Source organism: Platalea leucorodia (genome assembly GCF_965183815.1).
Source record: "Platalea leucorodia genome assembly, chromosome: 11".
Taxonomy (NCBI): Eukaryota; Metazoa; Chordata; class Aves; order Pelecaniformes; family Threskiornithidae; genus Platalea; species Platalea leucorodia.
In genome coordinates, this window is record NC_138833.1 from 12,903,400 (window position 1) to 12,926,613 (window position 23,214).

Sequence of the window (23,214 nt, forward strand, 5' to 3'; positions counted from 1 at the left end):
TGCCTTCAGGAAAGGAATAGGAAAGACTGATCTCCTTGTATGAAAGCTTGCAGGCAAAATAATAGTAATAATAATAGTAATAATTATAATTATTATTTACAGATAATATGTAACTCAGATTTACTTGAGTAAGGTCATTTCATCATGTAACAAATTAAAAGACTGAACTGCAGTATTCATACAGAAAATTTTGGAGCAAAAATATCAGATCCTGCATAGTTTATAGTTAATAATCCTACTGTTTACTGATGAAGTCCAGAGAACGAGCATGTCAGTGTCTGGAACACACATCGCTACATCCTTATCTCTGCCCTGCACTGAAAGCTACTCTTTGGTTTGAACAAACATAATTTCTCCTCTGTAAAACAGGACCCCCCCCTAGTTTCAATGAGATATACTAAAACTTTGAAACTCTTGGTAATCTTAATTTTAGAATGTTTTTGTTTTACCATTCCCAGCGTTTGAGACTCAAATAGGTCACTTAAAAATCTACCTGGAAATTCAGTGTCAGAAGAAGTCTCTTGTCAAAGCTAAGGCCACAAAAAGAAAAATTTCCTGGCAAATCAAACCCAGGAACCAATTTCAATTCAACCATGTTCATGACTCATACTTCATCTTCATAAACTTTAAAATTATGTACTTTGCAGTCATGAAAACTTGTGAATAGCAATTTGAAACTGAAATATTTGCTGAAAGTGGATTTCAAAGGTAAGACTTAGTTCCAAGACTTTAAATTCTTTTAGTTGTCAGCCATTCAGGCACAAGAAGCGATACAACTCATTTGGGAAACAAGACTGTGATTCCTCCGAATGAACTTCATGCACTGAGTGCTCTTTTTATAAAGGAATGGAACATTAGACCTTCTCATCCATCACACCCAATAGGGCTGGTAGGTAAATGCTACAATTCATATCTTAAACTATACCCTAAACAAGGTACATTCTTGATCGAGCTTGCCAAGACCTATTCCTGTAATTTAAAAATATTATCTTGGTTCCCTTTAGAAATTTAAACAACACTCAGTATAGTTGAATATATTTTCTTTTGCCTATTGACCTTACTTTTCCCTTATCAAGATAACAGCATTTTCTTAGAAGTTGCCTTGGGCATTTCTGCAAGGTCAAAAAGACACAATGCACAGATAGGGATAAATCCACTTTGAATTACTGCATCTGTTCATGCTCCAGTGGCTCTGCAACCCTGATGGCAACAAATGAAGACTAGTATGTTGGGAGTATAGCACTCAGCTTCTTAGAAAACACAAAAAGAGGGTACGGTCAGAAAAAGCCCTGACAAGCTGTTAAACATTTACCATCCTCCCTGAGCTACTACACTGCTAACACATGTAATAAACAGGAGTCACACAGGTATGGGGGCAGCCAACAGAACCACATTATTGCAACTATGAATTCACATTTGCCAAGAGATGCCCCAGTCATTGCACAATGTTGTCTTTTTTGATAGAATGAACTGCACATTCAAGCAAAAATCTCTTCCCGTGCCAGCAGGTTCTGAGGAACTAAAACTGGTTGTTTCTTGTCTTAAGTTCTTTGCTTATTAAGGGGTTTTAGAAGCTCCAGCTAGTGTCAAAATAAGTGACACTTGATGAGAACTCTAGTTAATATTGCAGAGCTTTTGGAAAGAGGTACCTGAAAACCACCAGCAGACAGGACTCTTGTCTTCAATAACTTCTGTCACTTAGGTGCCACTAAGAGTCAGTTACCAGTCCTTTTCTTTTGTTGAAATTATAGCCTTATTCATTTCACAGTATTAGATAAAAGGGCATATATGCTCTGAAAGGGCAACTAACCTCAGGGCAGATTACAGCTCAACCTTTGTCTCTGGGTAGCTGAAAATCAGTGGCTATCATGGAAGCATATTGTAAAGCTGGGATACTGCTGTGAATAATGAAGCATATCAAGTGTTTTGATAAACCATAAGAATCTAAATGGGCCTCAAAAAGAAAAGAGGAAAAGCATTAGGGCTTGTTGTCTTTTCCAAAATCTTCCATTGGTACCCTCACAGAGTCCTGTTTTCTACCTCTCAGACTCTGACTCAAAATTCCATTTAAGAAAATGAAGAACATGATCCTGCCATCTCTTCAAAGATTAACTTTATGGTAGAAAGATTATATTGTTGTTATTTGCCATTAAAGATAATCATTCTGGTGTAGTTTTCTTTTGCTAGCAGTTGTGTTATTTTATTAACGTCTCCATAGTACCAGTTAGCACTATAAAAAGAATTCCAATTTTTAACATGATTATTAGTCTTGATTTTCATCCTCTGAGCAGAGACGTTTTCGAAGGAGCCCAGGGAGGAAGAAGGAATACGACTCAGACGCTGCAGTCAATTGTCACTTCTGAGCACATACACTTAGATTGCTTTTCTTTGATGCTGCTGCCAATTTTATTCACAAGCGTATAAAAAAAGGTCATGACATTTAGAATTACAGTACTCTGGGAATTAAATGTTCCTTTACATTTTTAATTTCTGAAAGTAATTTATTATGGAATAATATTTGAATATGATTGAATGAGTGTGTAAAGATTAATGCAAACTGTCTTCAAATCGGAAGTTGGCAACCACATACATTTAACCTTGTTGTATAATAGGCATAAAAAAGTTTATGCAGTAGCTCTAAGAGCTGCATTTCCATTTTGCTGGAAGCATTTGCACTGTAATTCTCCTTAGTATTTTTCCACTGACATGTCTGTACGGGGCATGAGGTTTAGCTCTCTATCATTTTCTACTTATGATTATGCTGTATTCGAATGGATTTCACAAACCTGGCAACTAAATAAGGAGCAGAAACAGAGTCCCAACTGTCTACGCAATTCTTCTATATGAATTTTTATATGAGAAATCAAACTACTGATTTTTATACCAATTCAGCAATATTAATGATACTATAGTACTATATGAGGAAAAGAAAACAAATTTGTGTGAAGACTAGAGAAAACGCTAAGGTACCAAGTAACCAAAATGCTAGTCAGAAGCTCCAGACTGATTGGTCTGGAGATTTGATGAAGGGGAGATCACTCGAGCGCTGCCACGACCGGGCTTCAGGGGACTGCCACGCTCTGCCGTGTGATTGCCTTGTACATCTCACACATGTCACCTTAGATACTATTCAGGGCTTATTCCTCCAAAGCCAGGTGACACTACTTGCTGAGCAAATAAGGTAATCTTATGAAAGGCAGTGCTATGGAAATGTTTTGTGGTCAGCAATTAGAATTTGTAATTCTCCCACAACCTGAGGAAAGCTGGCTGGCTTCCAGGCTGTAACAGGCAGACACACACAGCACCAAATCCCTCTTCAGATGCTGCTAAAATTGCACCTGGGTAAAATTTATACCGGTATATAGAATTTACTCATGTTTTCTCACGGAAACTCCTGGGAGCTCTTTGTTAAAAGACTGACAAACCCTGAAGTATTCAGTTCGAGACTCCATTACACTCAGGGGATCAGCTGAAGAGACAATGTCTGAAGAAAGGAGACCGAGGAGGTAAGTTAGAGAATGTCTTTATCTGACACATTACTGGCACGTCCAAAGATCCAGAAGAAAATTTACGATAAATCAAGTTAGAAAGCCCCTTTGCTATTGATTATTTGAGAATCAATACAAAATCCTTTTGTGGGCGTTTCTCTAATGAAGTCCATGGAGGTTTGCTCCCTAACAGAGTGGTTGGTTCCCTACATTTGTAAACATGAGGCCAGAAGCTGCTGCTATTTTGCTTGCTGAATGTCAGGGAAGATCCACAAATTGATTGGTTGCAGGAGAGCGAAGCCAGCATCTAAAAAGAAAAGCCAAGTGCTGTGACCAGCACCACACTGCCATCAGTGGACTTGCTACTGGCTTATTTCTGGAGCTCATGAGAGTTTAGGAGGGAAGCTGCTTTTTAGCCTGTTGCCCCAAAACATGCTGATACAGAAACTGTTGCTAAAAAGCACTGTAAAAAATTTAATTCAAAGACGCTGTCATTTATGAATCCCATGCATATACCATACTTATCTGATTACCCCTGGAGCAGGATCTTTTTGCTCCTGAGGAGCTGGATATTGCTCAGACAGGCACAGGCAAACGCACAGCAGCAGGCGCTGCCCGCACCGTGACCGTGCCCTAAAAACCTCATCAGACCATCGAGGGCCAAATTCTGGCAAACATCAGATTTCAGCACCTAACCCCAGAGAGAAACAGACAGTGATAAAGCAAAATATTATACTGCTATTATTTTTTCACATATACATGCACACACACAATCACTGCCACGCCTGTACAAGTGTCTTGCTTATGACACTACAATCAGGCTCACGAGCAGTTTCTTTGCATACACTTGATGCAGGAGATGACTAGTGTCTTCAGTGTTTTGAATGTTTCCATACACACCTGGCAATGATTTCCCTTATTTACCAGGTGACTGTGCTCCTGCAAGGGGGCAGAGCACTCTCCTTATGCCACACTGAAGGTGGCAGAATTGAGGCATTTAATACCCTTGTCACCAGGGCAATGGCAGGAGTACTGTTAGCTCAAGTTTGGCTTCTTGAAAAAGCCTTCAGGAAAGCTGCTCCACAGATCACCCAATCCATTAAATTAATGCTTTGTTGGCTGGAGTTAAAGTTTGGAGTCAAGCAAAACAAAAGCCTGGGTTTCAGAATACATATACCCCGTCAAATTGCATTTATCAAGATAAGGGTTATTAGAACCTTTTTTCCCTTGTGTGAATGAAATTGTAAGCTTAAAATGTCACTGAAGATTTATTAATCTGATACTCTTTCTGATAAGGGCAGCAAAGAGGGCATACAGTGAGCAGCTTATGAGAAGAAAAGTGTATGTTTGTGCCTGACTACAAGAAATAGCAAATATGCATACGGCAATTTATCAGCAGGTATTCTGTAAACAAAAGATTCAAACCACGTAAAGCAATATTACAGTTATATCTTGATTTCAGAAACTTGCCGTCTAAAATACTTCATCTAAGTTTGATAGCTATGCAGAAAAAATGTCTGTGATCTGCAAAAAATGGAATAAACCTGAATTTTCAAGAATCACTGCTTGTTCTAGAAAGCAGATGGAGGCTTCGTGTGAAAACTGGTACTGTCCTAGAGGCTACAGTGTGTGGACCACCACCAGCAGGCTCTGCAATGTTTTCAGCTGAAGTGACAGGGCCTGAACTAACCCAAGGAAGTGTTGTCTAAACTTTTTTTTCCTGTTTCTGTGTCTGCTACTGTTGGAACATGTCCATAGTGTGGAGGAGTGAAGATAAGTTCTCAAATATTTTGGGTCAAACAGACCATTGTCAAAGCTTCATCTTTTTTATGCTCCATGTGGTGCACAAGGCAAATAAATACATTTTGCTGCTTAACACGACAGAGCAAACCCTGCATAAGTCACCGCTTTGGCTTTGTGAGTTACTAATACAGACAGGGGCCCAGCAGCTGTCAGGGAGTTAACCCTCTTCGCGCTCCTCCTAAGACAGCAGAGACAACACTGTACTTAAAAACAGGATAGTATTCACTTTGCCACCGGCACATCTGCATTCATATCAAGAAATCACAGCCACAAGCAACAACTCTTTTCCCTTCCAAAGGGCTTTCCCCATAGCAGGGTGGAAGCTCTTAGACAGAACCTGGCTGTGGCACTTGCCCGGCTGCTGGACCTTTGCTTTTAGTCAGTCTCTTTCGCAAGAACTAATTCCCTTTGGATGAGGTCACTCTGAGACGGCTTGTGCCTACTTCCCTGGAAAAGACCCGGGGGAGTGAATTAGCTCACTGGGCTTACAGACCTAAAGAGAGAACTCACCGGAGAGCTGGCAGGGAAAAAGGCCATTTGTGCTGAGACTTCAACCTTCAGTTTTATGGAACATTACTGGCAATGAGTTTGTAGTTGAAACAGTTTCATGTATGAATACAGATACGCGTATGCATTTATTTGACTTCTAATGATAAAGTTCATAACAATAAAGATAAAAATGATAATTCAGGTCCCAGGTAATATATATGTCTGGCTTTAAATGACTTTTTGGTTAACACACAGGCTACTGATTCTTTTTTTTTACTTACAAAGAAATGAACCATCAAGTAGTATTTTTTTCATTTGTATCTTCTCTTATGATGATTCAGTATTTTCATTCAAAGTATTTTCACTCAAAAATGAGAATCATTAGCCAGAACTCAGTTTTCCTATGAGACTCTATCAAGTGGGTGTTAGTTTTGCAGCAGTTAAGATGTTGGAAAGCAATACGTGTTTAGAAAAGGATTAGTTTTACCTTAGCTTTTTCTCAGAAAGCGTTACACATAAAATCTACTAGTTAAGAAATGTCTTTCTTACATTTTTCTGAGAACATAGCAGGAACTAATTAGTCTGCTATAACTCCATTAACAGCTCAACTCACCGGTCTTCTCTGTCTTATGTTTTGAACTTTCAGGTCCTGGAAGACAGGGGCAGGGCCCTTCGCATCGAGCGGTGATGGCTTTGCCAGAAGTACATGCGTGAAACTCCAACTTGCACTAGAATCATAAAAAAAGCAAGCATAGGTTTTGAATTAGGACAAGATATAAAAGCAGCAGCTGTGGATTAAATGAGAAATTGCATTTAGCAGTAATGGCATTGGACAGATTGCAAAACTTCAGTCTCTATTGAAAATGCCATTGTTTTTATTATTACAGATAACAACAATAATAGCTACTTCCTATGCAGAGTTTTGCATGGCACTTCTAAATGTGCCTCATAAAGTGTTGCTATTGTTCCCTGCTTAAATATATGGAATCTGCAGCACAGAAAGTTGAAACGATTTCTTCCAGGTCACCTAAGAGATTAGTGGCAAAACTGGGAAGAAAATACAAACCTCAGTATTACCTGTTACCACTACTGATTTATTAGTTTGGTCTTTTGAGGAGCTGGGAGCTCTCACTTTCCACTGCAAACAACAGGCTTGGTCTGAACAACATCCATGAACAACCAATCCTCACAATAGTGAGAACTGAAAGAAATCAGCTTGTCAGTTGATGAGACTGGTCCTTCAACATGTCAGCGTCTCTCAACAAGGAGGAAATTGTAAATGACTCCTACCAATAACTAGAAATTGCCTTTACGGTACCATCCGTAAAAATAGCCATTCATTGTGCAATCAACCCCAGAAATACAGCAAAATTGTAAAACTGAAGAGTGAAGATTAAACTACGAGCAGTACAGTACGGTTCCCTATATCTGCATATTGTTACTTGTTCCTTTCCCTTCCCTAAAACCTCAGCAGATGGGATTTACAGCACCTCTTGACAATCACCACATTCATTTAGGACAAGAGGACATGTGCAGTATTGGACGAATGAGAAAACTCAGGAGAATTAATATTGCAAAAGTGTGCTAGTTAAGAAGCCCTGATTTATAACATACTGACTATTCACAGCCTTTGCTGTTTGCATTACATGTATTTTAGTGCTGACTTTCCTCTACGAACGTTGTGCCTGTGCAGTTGTCCTCTCTGCAGTTACTGCCCCACGGATATTTTCTCCAGACTGCGTCCAGCAGCGCGGTTGCTGGAGACTGGGCTAATGTACTGATGAAATGGAGTAAAAGAAAACAGCACACAGAAGCAGGAACAAAAATGTGTGAGGTGTTCTCTTTGGCTTGATACCTAATGAACTGAATTCAATCCCATTTTTTGTCTTCCTCAAGCACTGATTTTACCAGATCAGAGTCTGAGGGGTTTTAACGCAAGGGGGAGTTTTGCCTGCAGCGCTGAGGCTGGCGCTCCTCCCTGCAGAGACTGCCTCCTGCCAGGGGAAATTGGAAATGTTGGGCGGTAAAACCCCTTTGATAAATTTGACTTTTATTATAGATTAATTCTTTTTAATTTAAAAGTAAGGTAGCATGCTTACACAGTGTGACACGACGTGTTTTGAAACGTGCAGCTTTTTTGAAGGCCAAAGGACACACAGCACAAGACCATGGTGTTCCCCAGTGAGGATGCAGTGGGCAACTGGAGCTCATATAGCAACAGCCACCGAGGAAAATCACAGCATCATCTTCTGTTATTTTGGTACAGTGGAAGCCAAGAAAACAGAACAGGATGTTGTTACAAGATAAATGCCTCCTGCTTTGAAATTACTGCAAATATCTTGGCTTTGCCTCTGTTTGTTTTTGTTAAAAGGGCTCATCTTTGCCCAGGCTTTAATCTAGCAGCAGGAGACCATTATCCTGTGCCTCCATCCTATTCTGTTGACATTATCTCCCAGCCATTCTGAACTTCAATGCACCCTGGTGGTTGCATGCTCTGTGTGATGTTCTGCCCTTCCGATTTAGAAAATGCACAGCCACACACAAACATGTGCAAGCTTAGCTTGCACTTTACACTAATTTCTTGCAAGACTGAAGGGAATATAAGTACTTATTTTTCATCTGTTTGCTTCATAATTAGACTTGCTTAATCTATGCTGTTTGGACAGAACACAAACACAAGAGTAAGCACATCAGAAGGAGAGGAGAACAGAAGAAAGGAGAACACTCTCTGAATGCACAGTCCTGAAGGCAACAACTCTTTCTGCAGTGTATTCTGATAGCCAACACGTTATTGAGAACACAGGCATAAATCTTCCTGCAGCTTGAGTCGATAATTTAATCCCTTACAGAACATCAATTAGTTACATATTTTATTATGCATAATAAATGTAAATTATGTATCTAAGCATTAGCAATTATACTTCAAATACCACCTTTAAGATGGTAAGGCCTATTTCAAGACTGTTATTATGTACAGTTAAGAAAGAAAGAGCTTAACACTTGGAAAACTCAAGGCAAGTTTTTCCTCAGCTTTCCTTATGATTGATAAAAATGACAACCAAAAAGCTCAAAATAAACAAAAAGAAACTGCTTAAAAAGGGCTATCTCTATCACCTGACTGTGCAGGGCAAGAAGGAGAGCTAAACTTGAAGATGACAAAGGTGCAGTCACATGTGAGTAAATTTACACCTATGATTAACCACATTATGTTCCCACCATACTTGTTTGGGATGTTAGTTTCTATACATGCAGAACTGGGGTGGCAGCTCAGTGTTGGGGGAGGAAGATGAAAGAACTCCATCATTTTAAATATTAAATTAGGATAATACCGATTATTTTTCAACACCTAATCACTGTATGTTACATTCCTGTATATTAAGGAAAACATGGAGATATCATACTTTGATGTGATGGTGTGCTTCCTCCCTGTAATAACCTACATGAGTAGCTCAACTTTGGATTTAATGACATTGCCTAAGCCAAACCAAGTGATATTCAGAGGCAGAGTAGCCACAGAAGATGTCTTATGGAGTAATAATGAAGTTTTCGGAGTACTCTGCCACTGGATCTACAGTGAAGGAGCCTGTTGGCTTTCTCCAGACCATGGACACTGCATTTCTATTTTTGTGGAGAAACCCCAAATGCCCTCTTTCCTTTTGCCACCTTCATCTCCTTCTCACACGAAAATAAAAAGATACACCGTAGAGGACAAAACTTATTAAATGAGGGAATGATACAACCTATCAGTCTCTCACATCAAAGGGACATTACAATTTTTGCAGGCGTGTGCCATGAAGCTGCTTGCAGTGATTCTACACAGGACTTATTAGGAGCAGTCCCACAGTTTGCGGCTGGTCCCTCTGATTTCAGGGGACCCACCTCACTGCTGCTATGACTGGATACGCCTTGACTCTCTGCTGAGCTTCTCTCCTAGAAGAGCTCTCTGGGTCCTGCCAAGATTCATGTTTCTCTGCTACCTCCCTGGTGTTTGAACTGCATGTGTTTACTATGAACCCCAAGGCCCACATAAACATCTCTAAACTATTTTACTGCAAATGGAAAAGCAGCTCTGTTATTTGTTGCTAAATGTATATGGAGAGCAATAAAATATATGAGGGGAGAAACGGTTGAACATATTCATGGAAAATTCATAAATTAATTTATTCAACTAAGATGTGGGAAATTATTGCAGAGTGTGTTTTGGCTAAAGTGTTCCCCTGAGAGCCCACTACTCGTATAATGATTCCCTCTTTATTGTCAGTGAATCTACAGCAATGTGTTTTGCATAAGCATTCACATTTGAGGGAGAAAGAAAATAGCTACATAAAATTTATTCCCAGCTATTTTATTCTTCTCTGTCAGTCTCCAGCCTATAGTCCCTGCTAGAGTAGAATCTAGATATTTTTTTAATGATGTAATAAGACAGCGTATCTCTGTCTGTATACCGGCTTCCATCTTTTGGTAGCCAGGTTTTGATCTAAGCTGCACATAAGTAATGTTGTGAAGTAAGTTACTGTCATCTTTTACACAAGGGTGTATATTTGACTAATGAATGTCTACGTGGCCAGCTTAGTACAGCCTCCAGACCATGTTAATGCCTTGAAGAGCTTTGTATCCTAACACAAGGAACTCACATATTTGCTCAAAATGCAGCCAAGTAAGGCAGCAGTGGGGTGAACCAGGGGACAGCAGCACTCAGGCACACAGGCGGCTGCTGGCCATCAGGAGCATCGGTACGGAGCAGCCAGATGAGCTGCCTCCCGGCTGGCATCGACTGATGTGCACCTCTGCGCCCTTCTGCCGAGCTGAAGCTCCCTCTGGCAGCCAGTCAGCTGCAGGTGAGACAGCAGCCTAGGAAGCTGCTCCTTCCACCAGCAGATACCCAGCCGGTCCCTGCTGAGATCAGCTAATGCTCCCCTGCCAGAGGAGGAGAGCAGACAGGGACACTGCAACAATAAATGCTCCCAACAGCAGAGACAGACTTAGTGCACACTGACAATATTTGATGCATTAACTAATCATGCTGGAATGAAGACTGGCAGCTCACTCAGTAATGACATAGCTGTGCATTTCTTCATTGTGATTCTAATTACGATATATAGGGTAAATACTGTCAGATCCTAGCCCTGACAGCACCTGTCATTGAGAATGCAGATGTAGCTGAGAATTTGCTGCGGGTGCCCCAGATGGCCTGGGACATACTATGTGCCTAACATTGCTCCTGTGTGTAAGGCCACAGAGAGGACCGACAACTGGAGCAGGTCGCACAGGCTCAGGATCCCGGGCGATCTCACAGCCTCGGTAACAATCACCAGGGAAGGGGATGAGGAGAGCGCACACTTTATCCAGGGTTCAGCAGAGGGAAGGCTCTCTGAGACCCTGATTTGGTCTTAAGGCATGAAATTTGTAATACAAAGTCTATAACTTAAAATTTATTGTAGCTATGCTGTCAAAGGAGAAAACGTTAGTTTCCAAACTTTTATTGCTTCTGTCATTAATTGAAATGTGAATTAAAAAGGAGGGAAGCGTATTTTTGTTGGTGGGAGTATGTAGGAATTAGCAGACAATACACATGATGGAGATAAACTGCCATGAAGTTTCTTTCTCAAAAGACTGAAGATTGGAATAGGAGGTTAAATTTTATAGTATACTAATTAAAATATATGTTAAAAACCTGAAATATTACATCTTACTAATAGCAGTGGCTCTAAAACTCTGCTGTTGAACAGTGCTCTCGCCTGGAATACACTGCATCTTCTTTAGCACCCTGCAGCTTTTTACATTTCCACTGAGAATTATTTCAATGCAGTGTTTGTTTTATGGTGCATCTTTTGTTCACTCACAATATGTCTCTTCTAAACTTCAGATACAAATAACAGAAGCTCATTATTTTCTACCTTATCTTTTACTCAGTACCTGCCACCGTCAGAAGCTAAAACTTTCTGAAATTACAGCATATATATTTTTTAGTCCAGATTTTCTTTATATCAGTAGTTTTTCTTACCTATCTGTCTTAGCAGATAATTAGAATCCATTGGAATTCAGATACCCATTTGAGAGGGGTTGTTTGTTTACATGCTTTAGAGCAGTCCTTGACAGTGCTTCCTTAGCTAGGACTCTTATCAGTATTTTCTTTATAAGCCTCCAGTTTCCAGTTTTCATCAGACAGAAAAAAAATTGCTATATTTGGAACACCCTCAGTCCAAGAGATGACGATGACTTTTTTTTTTTTTTTTTTAAAACTTGGCACAATAACAAAAAAGGTTCAGTATCTTTTCTTCAAATCCCAAAAGAAATGTCATGTGGTGGACTCCCGTTGCATCCTGCTGAACATGTACATTAAAAAGTTTTAATGGAATTCTGCAAACATTTTAGGCTCTGTAAAACCTGAAATCCTGAAAACAACTGTCCAGCTGGGCAGCTGGGAGACAGCAAAGTCAACCGCATGAATTCATGTTTGTGAAAAGTCAGACACTAATGTGAAGTCCTGACACGAGTCTGAAATTTTGGGCTATGTGACAGTGTCATGTGGTCCCTTAGCACTTCTCCCTGCCACGCAGTTCTGCTGTCTCTTTGCTGCTCTGCAAACCAGAGCCTTGCCCAGGCCCCCTGCCCTGGGCTCTGGAGAAAGAGAGGGGCTGCACTGGGACAAGGCAACAGAGCTCCGTGCCTCAGAGTGGGCACTGAAAATACAGACCAAGCTCCGTCCCCAGGACTGACCACTTGGGTAGACTTTCCATTGATGAAAGTGGCTATTCTATGGCCAGACTAGCATTTTTGCTAGGTAGTATAGTCATCTCATTTCTCTGGGCACACACTTGCTGTTCCTTCTGCTTGAAGGGGAAGCTCCCTACAGCAGGGCTCTGCACATGCTCTGCTCCTGGGTGGGACTGCCTCATGTCACTGCAATAAAAATAAAGGGGAGGCTGGAAAAACAAACAAACCCAATTTGTTTTCTATTAGAATAGCTACCAGGCAAACATACAGCACTTCACCTTTCCAATAAAAGCTGTACAAAGATATCCTGGAGTTCTAATTAGGAGCTCTGTTCTCCTTACGAGAATACATGGCTGCTGATGATATTAATAGGAGTTATGCATGCATACCAGTGGTGGAATAAGCTCTAATTAACACAAACAATCTGTTGTGTAAATACATATTAAGCCATTTTTAAAATGTGTGCTAGTTGTAGCCTTGAAGCAGATGTTATAGCTGATATTGGCTCAGAAATTTCCATTTCTGCAAGAAATGACATGAAGGACTTTATTATATCTCAGCTAAACAACAAGTATTTGAGAAAGTCTCTCACTGCACGCTTAGCTGACAGGCTAGTGGTTCATCATCTGCTAGAAAAAGAGAACAGCTTCCAGGTGTGGGGTCAAGAAGAAAGAGACCCAAGTTCCAAGGCACTGATATTAAATAGGCTGAACAGATTTACGCAGCTGAATGCAGTAATGCCAAAAGGTCTCATGCAGCCAAGCTCTGAGGACTGCAAATTGCTCCACACTCCACAGCTCTGCCCTCCGCAGTCCTGCAGCTCTAATGAGGGAGAGCTGCAGGACTTTGCCTTCAGGGTAAAATTAACCACGGAGTGGAGGGAAAGCATGAGACCTGGGCAATCTTTAAATACCATGCTTTAAGTCACAAGGTCATATCATTAATATTGCCAACCGCAGGTGCTCCAAGCACATGGCTCAGGTCCCTAAAATTAAGCTTGTCAATTTTAAGATTTTAAAATGTAACAACACCTTTTTTTTTTTTTTTTTTTTCCACATGCTTTTTTCTGTTAGGTCCCAGCCATATGCAATCAGTAAGTTACATGGTCTTGACTCTTACAGCATAAGTTTAAACAACTGACTACCAACTCCAGAGCAACTGGAAGGACAGAAGGTTCATCTTCCAGGAAGAGACAATCAGTCCCCGGCCTGGGCTCCAGAACAGAGTGAGCTGAGTTGCAAGAGACAGCTATCATGCAATTCAGGACGGCATTAATTGCATATTTTGTGGCCCCACACTATAACTAGAATTGTGCACACCTCTCTAAAAATAGGTTTCAACTTCTCAGTAGGAGAAGAGTGGAAGAGGCTCCTTGTTTCCATCAGTTAAAGTCAAAGAGTTATTCTAGAAAAGAAAGAGCCTGACTGCCTACGTAAGGAGAGTCAGTAGACAGTCAGCGCTGCTCCTAAGAAGAGTTCATGCCTCTTCCTTGCTTTCAAATTCGTGCATGACAGATCCTTAAAAGAGAGTCTGTGACTGTGGGGTCCAAGTCCTACATACCATAGCCAGGAGAAGGAGGAGGAGGAAAGGAGCAGGGCAGAGCCATGGGGCAGGCACGCCAACTGGGGGCTCTCAGGACGGCAGCTGGGAACACTCCCCAGTGCTGTGGAAACCCAGGGTAATGGCACAGCTAAAGCAGTGACGCTGGAGCAAAGTATCCGACCACGCTCCATCAGGATATGGAGGCAAACCCAGCTTTATTCCTAAGTGTTCTGCCATTAATTTGTTTCTAAAGGACTACTTGGTTGATCTTTGATATTTGTACCTGGACTCAAAGCAGCCAAAAGCTTTGCATTTAAATGTTACCCTGCTACCACAGAAGAAAGAACTACAGACTTAAAAAAAAAAAAAAAAAAAAAAAGTGCCATTTCCCAAGCTGACCGATAGCTGAAGAGTTAGTAGGGCAACTGCTTGTAGGCATGTTGAACCATTTCACTGTTTGAATGGCAGGGGCTGCAAACCAAGGAAATTATCATGTACTTGCGCTTCTGCAAACTGCCCTTACGGACAGAACAAAATCAGCTAATTTGGGGACTTCTGGACAGACCACTGCAGGACAAAATTCTGTTTTAATACAAAACAAATCGCCCTGAGAAACATCTGGAAATCAGGTCAATGTGAAGCAGGAATTTTTAAAAAACGCAGTTAATTGCATCAGCTAGGTGATATGGCATATAAGGTCACAGCACTGGATACAGGAGGTGGAAGACATTCAAGGGACCATTTATTAATGCAATGTAACAATGAAAACAAATGGTTGCCATTTTGTGAACAAACAAGAAAATAGTTCTAGACACCAAAATCTACCATGTCATATAGAAATTAAATTTGTTTTTACAAGCAATTTAGATGCCAGTTCTGGAAACACCTAGGCCAAGGCGGGGCGAGGGGGCATATCTTAGTTGGTTTATTATCTTGTAAGAAATTCAGGTGCTTATTGGAACAGCAGGGGCCAAGCAGGGCTGGAACTTGACACAGAACAGTCAATTCATAAGTGGAAACATTTGTGCAATGCTGATTTTAACTTTTCTTTACCTGGCTGAAGAGACCAAGACAAGTTAAAAGGCAAATGAAGACAAAGCACTTCTGTCACTATGAATGGCAGAGTCAAAATAAAGACACCCATCCCTCCTTCTCCCTGAGATTTAACACGAAATACCAGCCTGTGTTATATCTGCAAACTACCCTGCTCTCCTCTGTTAGTTATGGCTGCTACAAGGTGGGCACACCTTGTCTTCTCCCCAGCAGAGTCACATCCTTAGACTGAAATCTGGGCTTCAGCCTGCAGTTTGATTTTGGTGGCTCTACAGATCATTTTTGAGTGCCAGGGTCATGCCCACCCTCTGGGCTGTGCTAGCTGATTCCTTGTGCACGAATGCAGGAGCTGAGGTGTTGAGGAGATGGTGCAGCCACCCATCCCCACGGGGCAGCTCCGGCTCACAGGCAGCCCAGCCAGAGAGGCAGTTCTGCACCTCAGCCTCCTCCCACGTGCAGGAGCTCGCTGCCGCAGGTTGGCACTAACTTGGGGATCTCTGCAGGATGCTTCATTGCGTGGTGTAATCATGAGCTATGCCTGGTAATTACTGCTAGGAACTGTCTTTGGAGATGCTAATTCTCTAGTCAGGAGTATTTGCAGGATCAGAATCCAAATGCAAATGTAGGCAGCAATGCTGGCTTATTTTAAAATATTATAGCCCGTATTCTATATTCAGATACAAAAGCATTTCCTGTTGCTAAAAGTCTACTCCTTTTTCTTCCTGCAGGATTTGCATGATAGCTCACTAATGATCACCATTTTCTAGTTGCACATGGGAGTTTTTGCTTTTCAGTACACTAGTCTGCCACATCCCAAAATGTGGACTTTAAAAATCACTTTCCTACTGCATTTGTTTTCTTTCATTTCTATATATATTATATTGCTTTTGTCTCTATGAAATCATTCTCTATTCTAACTCTTCATAATTATGAGCCGAGAGTCACAGCTAATAGCGTTATTCAAAGTGGAAAGAAGCTACTTAATTTTTTTTTAATAGACCAAAGCCATCTTAGTTTAAAAGTAAAGAAAATCACAGGAAAACAACTGGAGATTCAGAACGATCGATGCTGCTTGAAATGTACTTGCCATGTAATTGAGATGCATTCTCCTTCTGTAGCCATTTACTGATCACATGAGAACGATGATTTGTCATTTTTACTTGCTTCAAATTACTAAAGGCAATTTAATTTCTCTCATGGAGACGACACATCACATAATGTGAACATAATCAAGAGGTAACGATCTGTGGCTCTATGCACATACAGATACTCCAGTTACCAGCTAAACAACTGCCTACATATGGCAGAGGGAATGCAATGCAAGACATTCAGATCCCCAAGCACAGGGTTTCCACCCAGGCAATGACATTTTAAACAGAGCAATTTAGCTATGCCATGCAACTGTATCAATCTAGATTTCAGATGACAGTTCCATCTACTCATTCTCATATCCATCTGTCTATACCTGGGCAAAAAACCAGCATCTGGTGACCACTATAAAGGGTAGGCATGTTCCCTTCAGGCTTTTATGCAAGTGGTATGATGGCAATATCTTAGCATCTCAAAAATCTCTCAGCCAATGCTCCTCATCAGTTAGTAACTGCAAAGCCATATGCCTTCTGTAGGAAAACTGTAGCACATAGGGAGCCTAAAGCAAGGAACTGGGTATTGGCATCAGGTGAGGCTCCTGTATCTAGTACGGTATTTGTAGTTCCTTTAAGGTGTCTGATGCATCCGGCAGATTCTGACTGCTATGGCTATACAGGCTGAGAACAGTTCAGAAGTACAGTTTAACCCTCTCTCTGATGTATGTATTTTTACAAATGAAAGTTGGAAGAAAAGTTGCTACTACACCTGCTTCACCTCTTAAAACACTGGTGAATTAGTCTATTGAATTTGTTCTCTGCTGCCTATTCCTTCTCTAGCAACCTTGCCACAAATAACAGTAACACTTAAACTAGCATATCATGCTCATAAAGTTTTGTGCTTCCCAGGGCCTGTGTTATAAAATTATTGGGGAGCAGGAGGAAGTATCTGGAAACATCTCAGAGCCCACATGGACAAGGCTCTGGGGAGCTTCCAGGAGAAACGGAGAGAAGAGAACAAGGGTCAGGCCAGGTGCTGTACTCTGGGCTTCTGAGCTCATACATCCTTAGCTAGCAATTATTTCCTACAACTCACTGTATTTTTGTTTCTAGAATGAGTGAAAAATGGTGGGGGGAAAAAAGGATACAGATATACCGAAAGACCACCCTGGCTTGCTTGACAACTCGGTGGTGCAGTGAGCAGGTAAAGTGTATACTTCCTTATTACCAAACTCGGTAGTTTACCTGTGCTACCAGTCATATGCCAAACATACGACCAAGTCCTGAAGTGCCTCTGTAAAAGTGGAAATGTGAGCTTTTACAGCATGCATGCTTGGTTTTCAAATGGTATGTCATCCTCTTCTAACCAAACCTTGTCTTTCCATGTGAGAGGTGAAGGTCAGTCTGGGTTCTTCTGCTCCCAAATAACATCACTGATAAGAAATTCCAGGAGGTCAATCCTCTTCTCCAAAACAGAGTTATTCCACTCCTTTCCCATCAAATCTACCAGATTAACTAATTCACAACAGGTTTGCCCAGGTCTCACTGACCGTGAATGGCCCTAGCAGTGTTCATTCCTTGGTACTGCTGTACGAAATGTACAGCATCAAGTAAACTTTCAGACCTCAGAGAGAGTTTTTGTCTGTTGTTTACAGACAGAGCAGACCTGAAGTTTAAGTACTAATACAAAATAAACAGCACTCTGCTCAGTACCACTGCTCTGGCTGCTTTCAGAATAGCAGCAAGATGTCAGTGCTAAGAATGCCAAACTATTTTTTAATTGACTTAGCAAAATTTTTATTTTGTGAAGAATAAATCAAAACAAAAGCCAAACTGAAAGCCCCAATGCTAAAAAGTGCTGAAACAAAACATTTGGCAGTTACTAGCAAAGAAGCTTTGGGAATGTATTTTGGAGCATAGCAACCAATGAAGAGTAAGCTGGCTTAAGCTTTGAAGTTAAAGCTTTCAGCAATGCTTCTGATTCCTAAAGAAGACAATAGAAACAACAAAAAAATTTTAAAAAAGGAAAAACCAAACCCCAGGCCTTGTTCAATGCTCAGTGAATGGACTCACTGTGAAAGACAGCCATACAAAGAAAGCTGAATTAGTCTGTTTGCTCAGAAATCAAGTAACCACAGCTAATCCTTTTGCAGTATTATTCTGTTTCGACCTTTAATAAATCTGCTTTAAATTAAAGATGTACCCAAGCCAAGAAACACCTCCTTTGATGTTTTAAATGGCTCAAATAAGCTGTTTGCTGGTAAAAGCTCAAAATATGAATACTGAAACTGAAAAAAAAAAAAAAGTAGTCATTTTTCTGTGCCAAGAGGCTGGCACTTCTCAGGAAGGTCAGAGAATTTAGGACCGCAACTTTTAAGCACCTCGGGCATTGGTGCATCTTCTGCCCATGCATAAAGGGGACAGATCCTGGAATACAAGTCTCTTACAAGCCAGTCACCCAAAACCAGCTAATCTCCTTGTTTTACAACCCTTATATTGCATCATCTGGATACTGGAACAAGGAATTTTATGTTTTAACTGAATGCAGCCATGGAGCTTGGAACAAGGTAACTAAATTAGCACAAATTTTTATTTGAGCTTGTGTAATTAGCTATGAGTCGGCATAAAAAACTCTAAGACACAACTTTTAATGTTTGAACTTTGGCAGATGATTCATAATGTAAATAACAGAATTTTCTCCTATTTTGACTTTGGCTGCAGAAAGGAGGATTTTGAAAATAATATTGGCTTTACACATAAAACGTACAACAGGCAAGTGGAACTAACAACAAAAGTAACCAGACTGTCCTCAGCGCAAAGGTAACTGCAGACAGAGGAGTGTACGTAATTGATGGGTTTTTAAGTTCCGACCATCACATGCCGATTTGTTTCATTAGGCAGTCACAACTGTGATTCTAAGTTAGAAAAGGAGCCCTGTGATTACCATCATCAAGATTGGTAGTTTTCCCAAAAAGAACAAATACTGTATTTGTAATCCTTACTTATTGCTGACTTCTCTTCAAGGGTGTTTTCTGCTCAGTGAAAAAGCATTCATTGCATAGGGCAAACCATCAACCAGCCACAGACGGCTCAAGAACAGAAAGCTACTCAAACTTAGTTGCTATATGATCATCCCCTTCAATGGAAATTCTTGCAGTTTTCCCAAGTGAGGCCCAGGAATTTCTTGCAATTTTCCATAAGCTATATAAATATGCAGATATCCGCAGGTGTCATGGTTAAGTGCAAGGAAGCCACATGCCTCACTGTCCTGCGGCCCCTTCTCAGTCCTCTGAGTAATTGGACTGGCTCAACAAAGGTAATGATGGGAGAAAGCCATCTAGCCATAAAACAGAGCACCCACTCTCATCAGGATGCGACCATGACATTTTCTTCATTTCTACTTTTCCCCTCTGCCTTTCTCAGCCATGTGACCTTGATCCTACAGAGTTTGAACCAGGCAGATGCATGAATCCTTTTCCCTTCAAAGTACACAGGGCAGAATATCTGTCTCAAATACATTTTTCGCAAAATAATTCAGCTCAGTGGGCACCCGCCTTTTAGGTCCTGCTGCAGTATGAATTAACAGACAGTAGTGAATATTACTTAAGGGGGGATTGCTTAAAACATTTTTAATTACATTCACTGTAGAACAAATAAATACCTCCATTTAAGACAAGCTGAATTACAACTTATTCTGGTTCCTTGTAGTTTTCACCTGGAGCAGTACATATTATTTCCCCCCTTGCTGCCTTCTGAATTCTCATTAACCTTTCTGTCAAGATTGCATTAAACATGTCTTGTTAATTCACCGTGTTCTTTGAGAAATCTGACATGGAGATGACAAATGCTTGCCTAAAAAAAACCCCTCTGGTTTAATGAAGTGCATAACAAGAAATACAAAATTCTGGTTTACAACACAGGTTTGATTTCAGCTTTGCTACTTCAGTGAGTTCAACAGCAAGACTATCTGAACAGCTCAAGCATCTATCCTTAAGGGAGCAGAAGAAAAGGTCATGGACCCTGAAGAAATCTAAAGGCTTCAAGAACCTCCTCCAAAACTGAAGCATTTTAACTACTTTAATATGATATTCTACAGCATGCATGCCTCCTAAATAAAAACCCTTTACAATTAATATACACTGCTCTTACTCTCACATTTACCATAGGTCAAGGCACTAAATTTCTCAAGAAAGTTTATAACCTTGTGGGCATTTCTAGTGAGAAGTTGCTGCAATCTTGGTGCAACACAAGGTAAGGCATGAACATTTATACTCAGGTAGGTTTTGTGAGAGAAATATTGTATGTTCTATAAACACCAGGCAGCTAACAGAGTATTTGTTAATCCTCAAAAAAGATCCCAAAGCAGTTGAATTGACTGGTATTGATGTACCACATCTACCCTACCAAATATTTTTTGAAAAATACTCAGTAAGACAATTATGCAATGAAATTACCATTTATATGGCTCCTTTCATCTACAAAAGAGTCAAAGTCCTATGTACTTATAAGAGTCTAAATACATACTACTGCTCAAGCGCAGCCAATTCTGCAGCAGGAAATATCAAATGCTCTGCACCACCACACAATATAATGGGTTGTATGAAGGGATCGATGATACTTAAAGCCAGAGAGACGACAAGACCCAATTAACCAGATTACTGAACTCTAATACAAGGGGCTTTCAAACTTTTGATTATTTACCGGCTCCCAAAAATTCAGTCCACTGTATCATGACTTTAAGGCTTCTGAAAACAGCTTTGCTTTTCTTACATACCTTTCTTGACCAAGCAAAGTAATTCACGGACCCCACGTCAGATGCCCACAGACCACCTGTCAGAATCCACTGCTTGCTTAAAAACATGAATCAACCAACACAGCAATCCTTCTACAGAAACTCATTGGTTCAGATTACAAAACTGGTTCTTAGTAAATCTCATGCTTGTACCTGGATATGCAGTCTTCTTTTATTGACTTAGCTTGGCGTTGAGTGGCACTACATTCACTAATAAACCTGTTGTCTCTTAGCAAAAGGAATGGTTGGAAACAAATGATTTCAAGTTGGAAAAGCCTATAAGCAACAAATTCTGTAAAAAAAAAAAGTTACAGCTGAACGCTACAGTTTTTAGAAAAGTAAAAGAATTTTTCCACTTATTTCTGCTAACAGTTGCACATAATGAGGCACACCAACTGATCAAAACTCCTCAGTTTTTCTTCATCTAACAGGCCAACTTAAAATCCAACAAGTTTACGTTAAGAAAACCGTAAGAGTAGAATTGCAGAAAGTGTCATATGGTCTGGACAAATCTACTAATTCTTGGCTTTAATATATTCCCATTCTCCAGCTGCCACTGTGCAGATGAGGTTTGTTGCATATATCTTATTATTCTCCAATATAAATTCATCAAGAATGAGTGAAACTTATTAGTAAAACTTAGATGTTATCTCCCAAAGAACTTCAAGACTCCAGAAGTTTAAACGTGTTTTCCTGCAATGAGATGTAAAATGACCTCATAAATATTAGCAGACCCTTCGAACTGGAAAACGCCACCTATTCTAGCTTCTTTGTAATATTACAGGACAGAGCAAAATAGAATACAAGAACGTTCCTGCTGAAGTTTACCCCCATAGAAGCCTAAATAAAACCGCAGTTTGAAGTGGTATCTGCATGCTTCAAAAGTCCATGAAAAATGTTTGGAGAATGCATTTGCACTTTTGAAGGGGATTCAGCCCATTACGCTAACATTAATTTTTTTCTTAAAATATAAATAGCTCAAAAATCAAAAGATTTACCTAGACAATAAATCAGTATTTTTCAAATAGTAACAAGCAACCAGTTATATAACTTTGATACTTGAACTGCTTCAATCAGCAAGAGATTTATTTTCCTATTTTTTTGTGACACTCTTTGAAAAAGCTACTCCACAGAATTACAACACAGCAAAGCTCTCATGTCTAATACTGTACATTTTGTTGACCAGTTACTTATTCATTTATTGGTATGTGCACTTTTTCCCCATTTACCATTTATGCAAATGTTACACTAGTTCCAAAAGCCGAGCTCAAAGCCAGTTGCAGCAGTTCATGCTGCTGTGATGCTCTGGACAAAACCTCCTTTTTCCACCTCACAGGTCTAAGGCATTCCTGCATGTCCTCAAAAGAACTCAGAAATTACCCTTCTAAATGGCAATGCATCATCCTTCCTGCAGACTATAATAATAATATTGTAAATTACTGCTGAAGCTTCACCAAATTAGAAGTCAAAGATGACTGCTTTTTTGGAACCAGTTTCTGGAATACTTCAATATTAAGCGTTGAAACCTTGTCCTGCAGTTGAAAAATGGCTGCATGTGGTTTCTGCCACAGTACCTGAGTTGTCCAGAGGATGTCACCTTGCAAATGCAAGGAATTGAGGCACCTTTGCCCAAGTCCTGCTTTTACAATTGAAACTCCAGGCACAGAGTTAGCCCCTGATCAGAGGAGAGGCTGGAAAATTGGGTCCTAGAGGCAGGATTGGCTGAATGCTGCAATATCCCTTGGATGAATGTCGCCTTTTCTCATCTGCATTTGGAAAGGGTCTAAGTCCCTGCAGAATCAATGAGAGCGAGGTTTATCCAGCTGATGAATATTGCAGTTATTTTGCCACATAATTAATGCCCACAGTGACTGTTAACAGGTGTTTATAGAGTTGACACTCAAATAAGATTTGATCTGCTCAACGGGCAGACATTTAATGCCTTAAACAGATGCTAAGCTCTCAGGCTGGGTATCTGCATGTTTGCCACACACTTTACAAACTAGTCCTCTTGGTCTTGTAGTGCTACCAGCTACCCTTTGAGCTGCTGCTGGAAGGATCATCTTCAGCATTTAAAGGTTCAAATGCCGTTTTAGCAGTGATGTCAAATGTCATTTTAGCTATTTTTCTCTTGAACGTTATGGAGAGTCTGAGTATTTTGACAGGTGAACATCCTTGAAGACAGAATGATAAAGTGGGACATTTTAGCTGTTCAATTAGCTCACACAATCAATGGGATGCATAT

General features: G+C 40.4%; 1 protein-coding gene across 1 annotated transcript in view; it reads right to left on the minus strand.

Annotated features, from left to right (window-relative positions):
- SPOCK1 (SPARC (osteonectin), cwcv and kazal like domains proteoglycan 1) overlaps positions 1–23,214 on the minus strand; it is a gene marked incomplete at both ends in the record, with an annotated part of 319,318 nt that overhangs the window by 55,700 nt on the left and 240,404 nt on the right. The window contains one exon of the mRNA XM_082324565.1: positions 6,394–6,508. Within this exon, the coding sequence (XP_082180691.1) occupies positions 6,394–6,508 (115 nt within the window). The remainder of the gene's footprint in view (positions 1–6,393; positions 6,509–23,214) is intronic.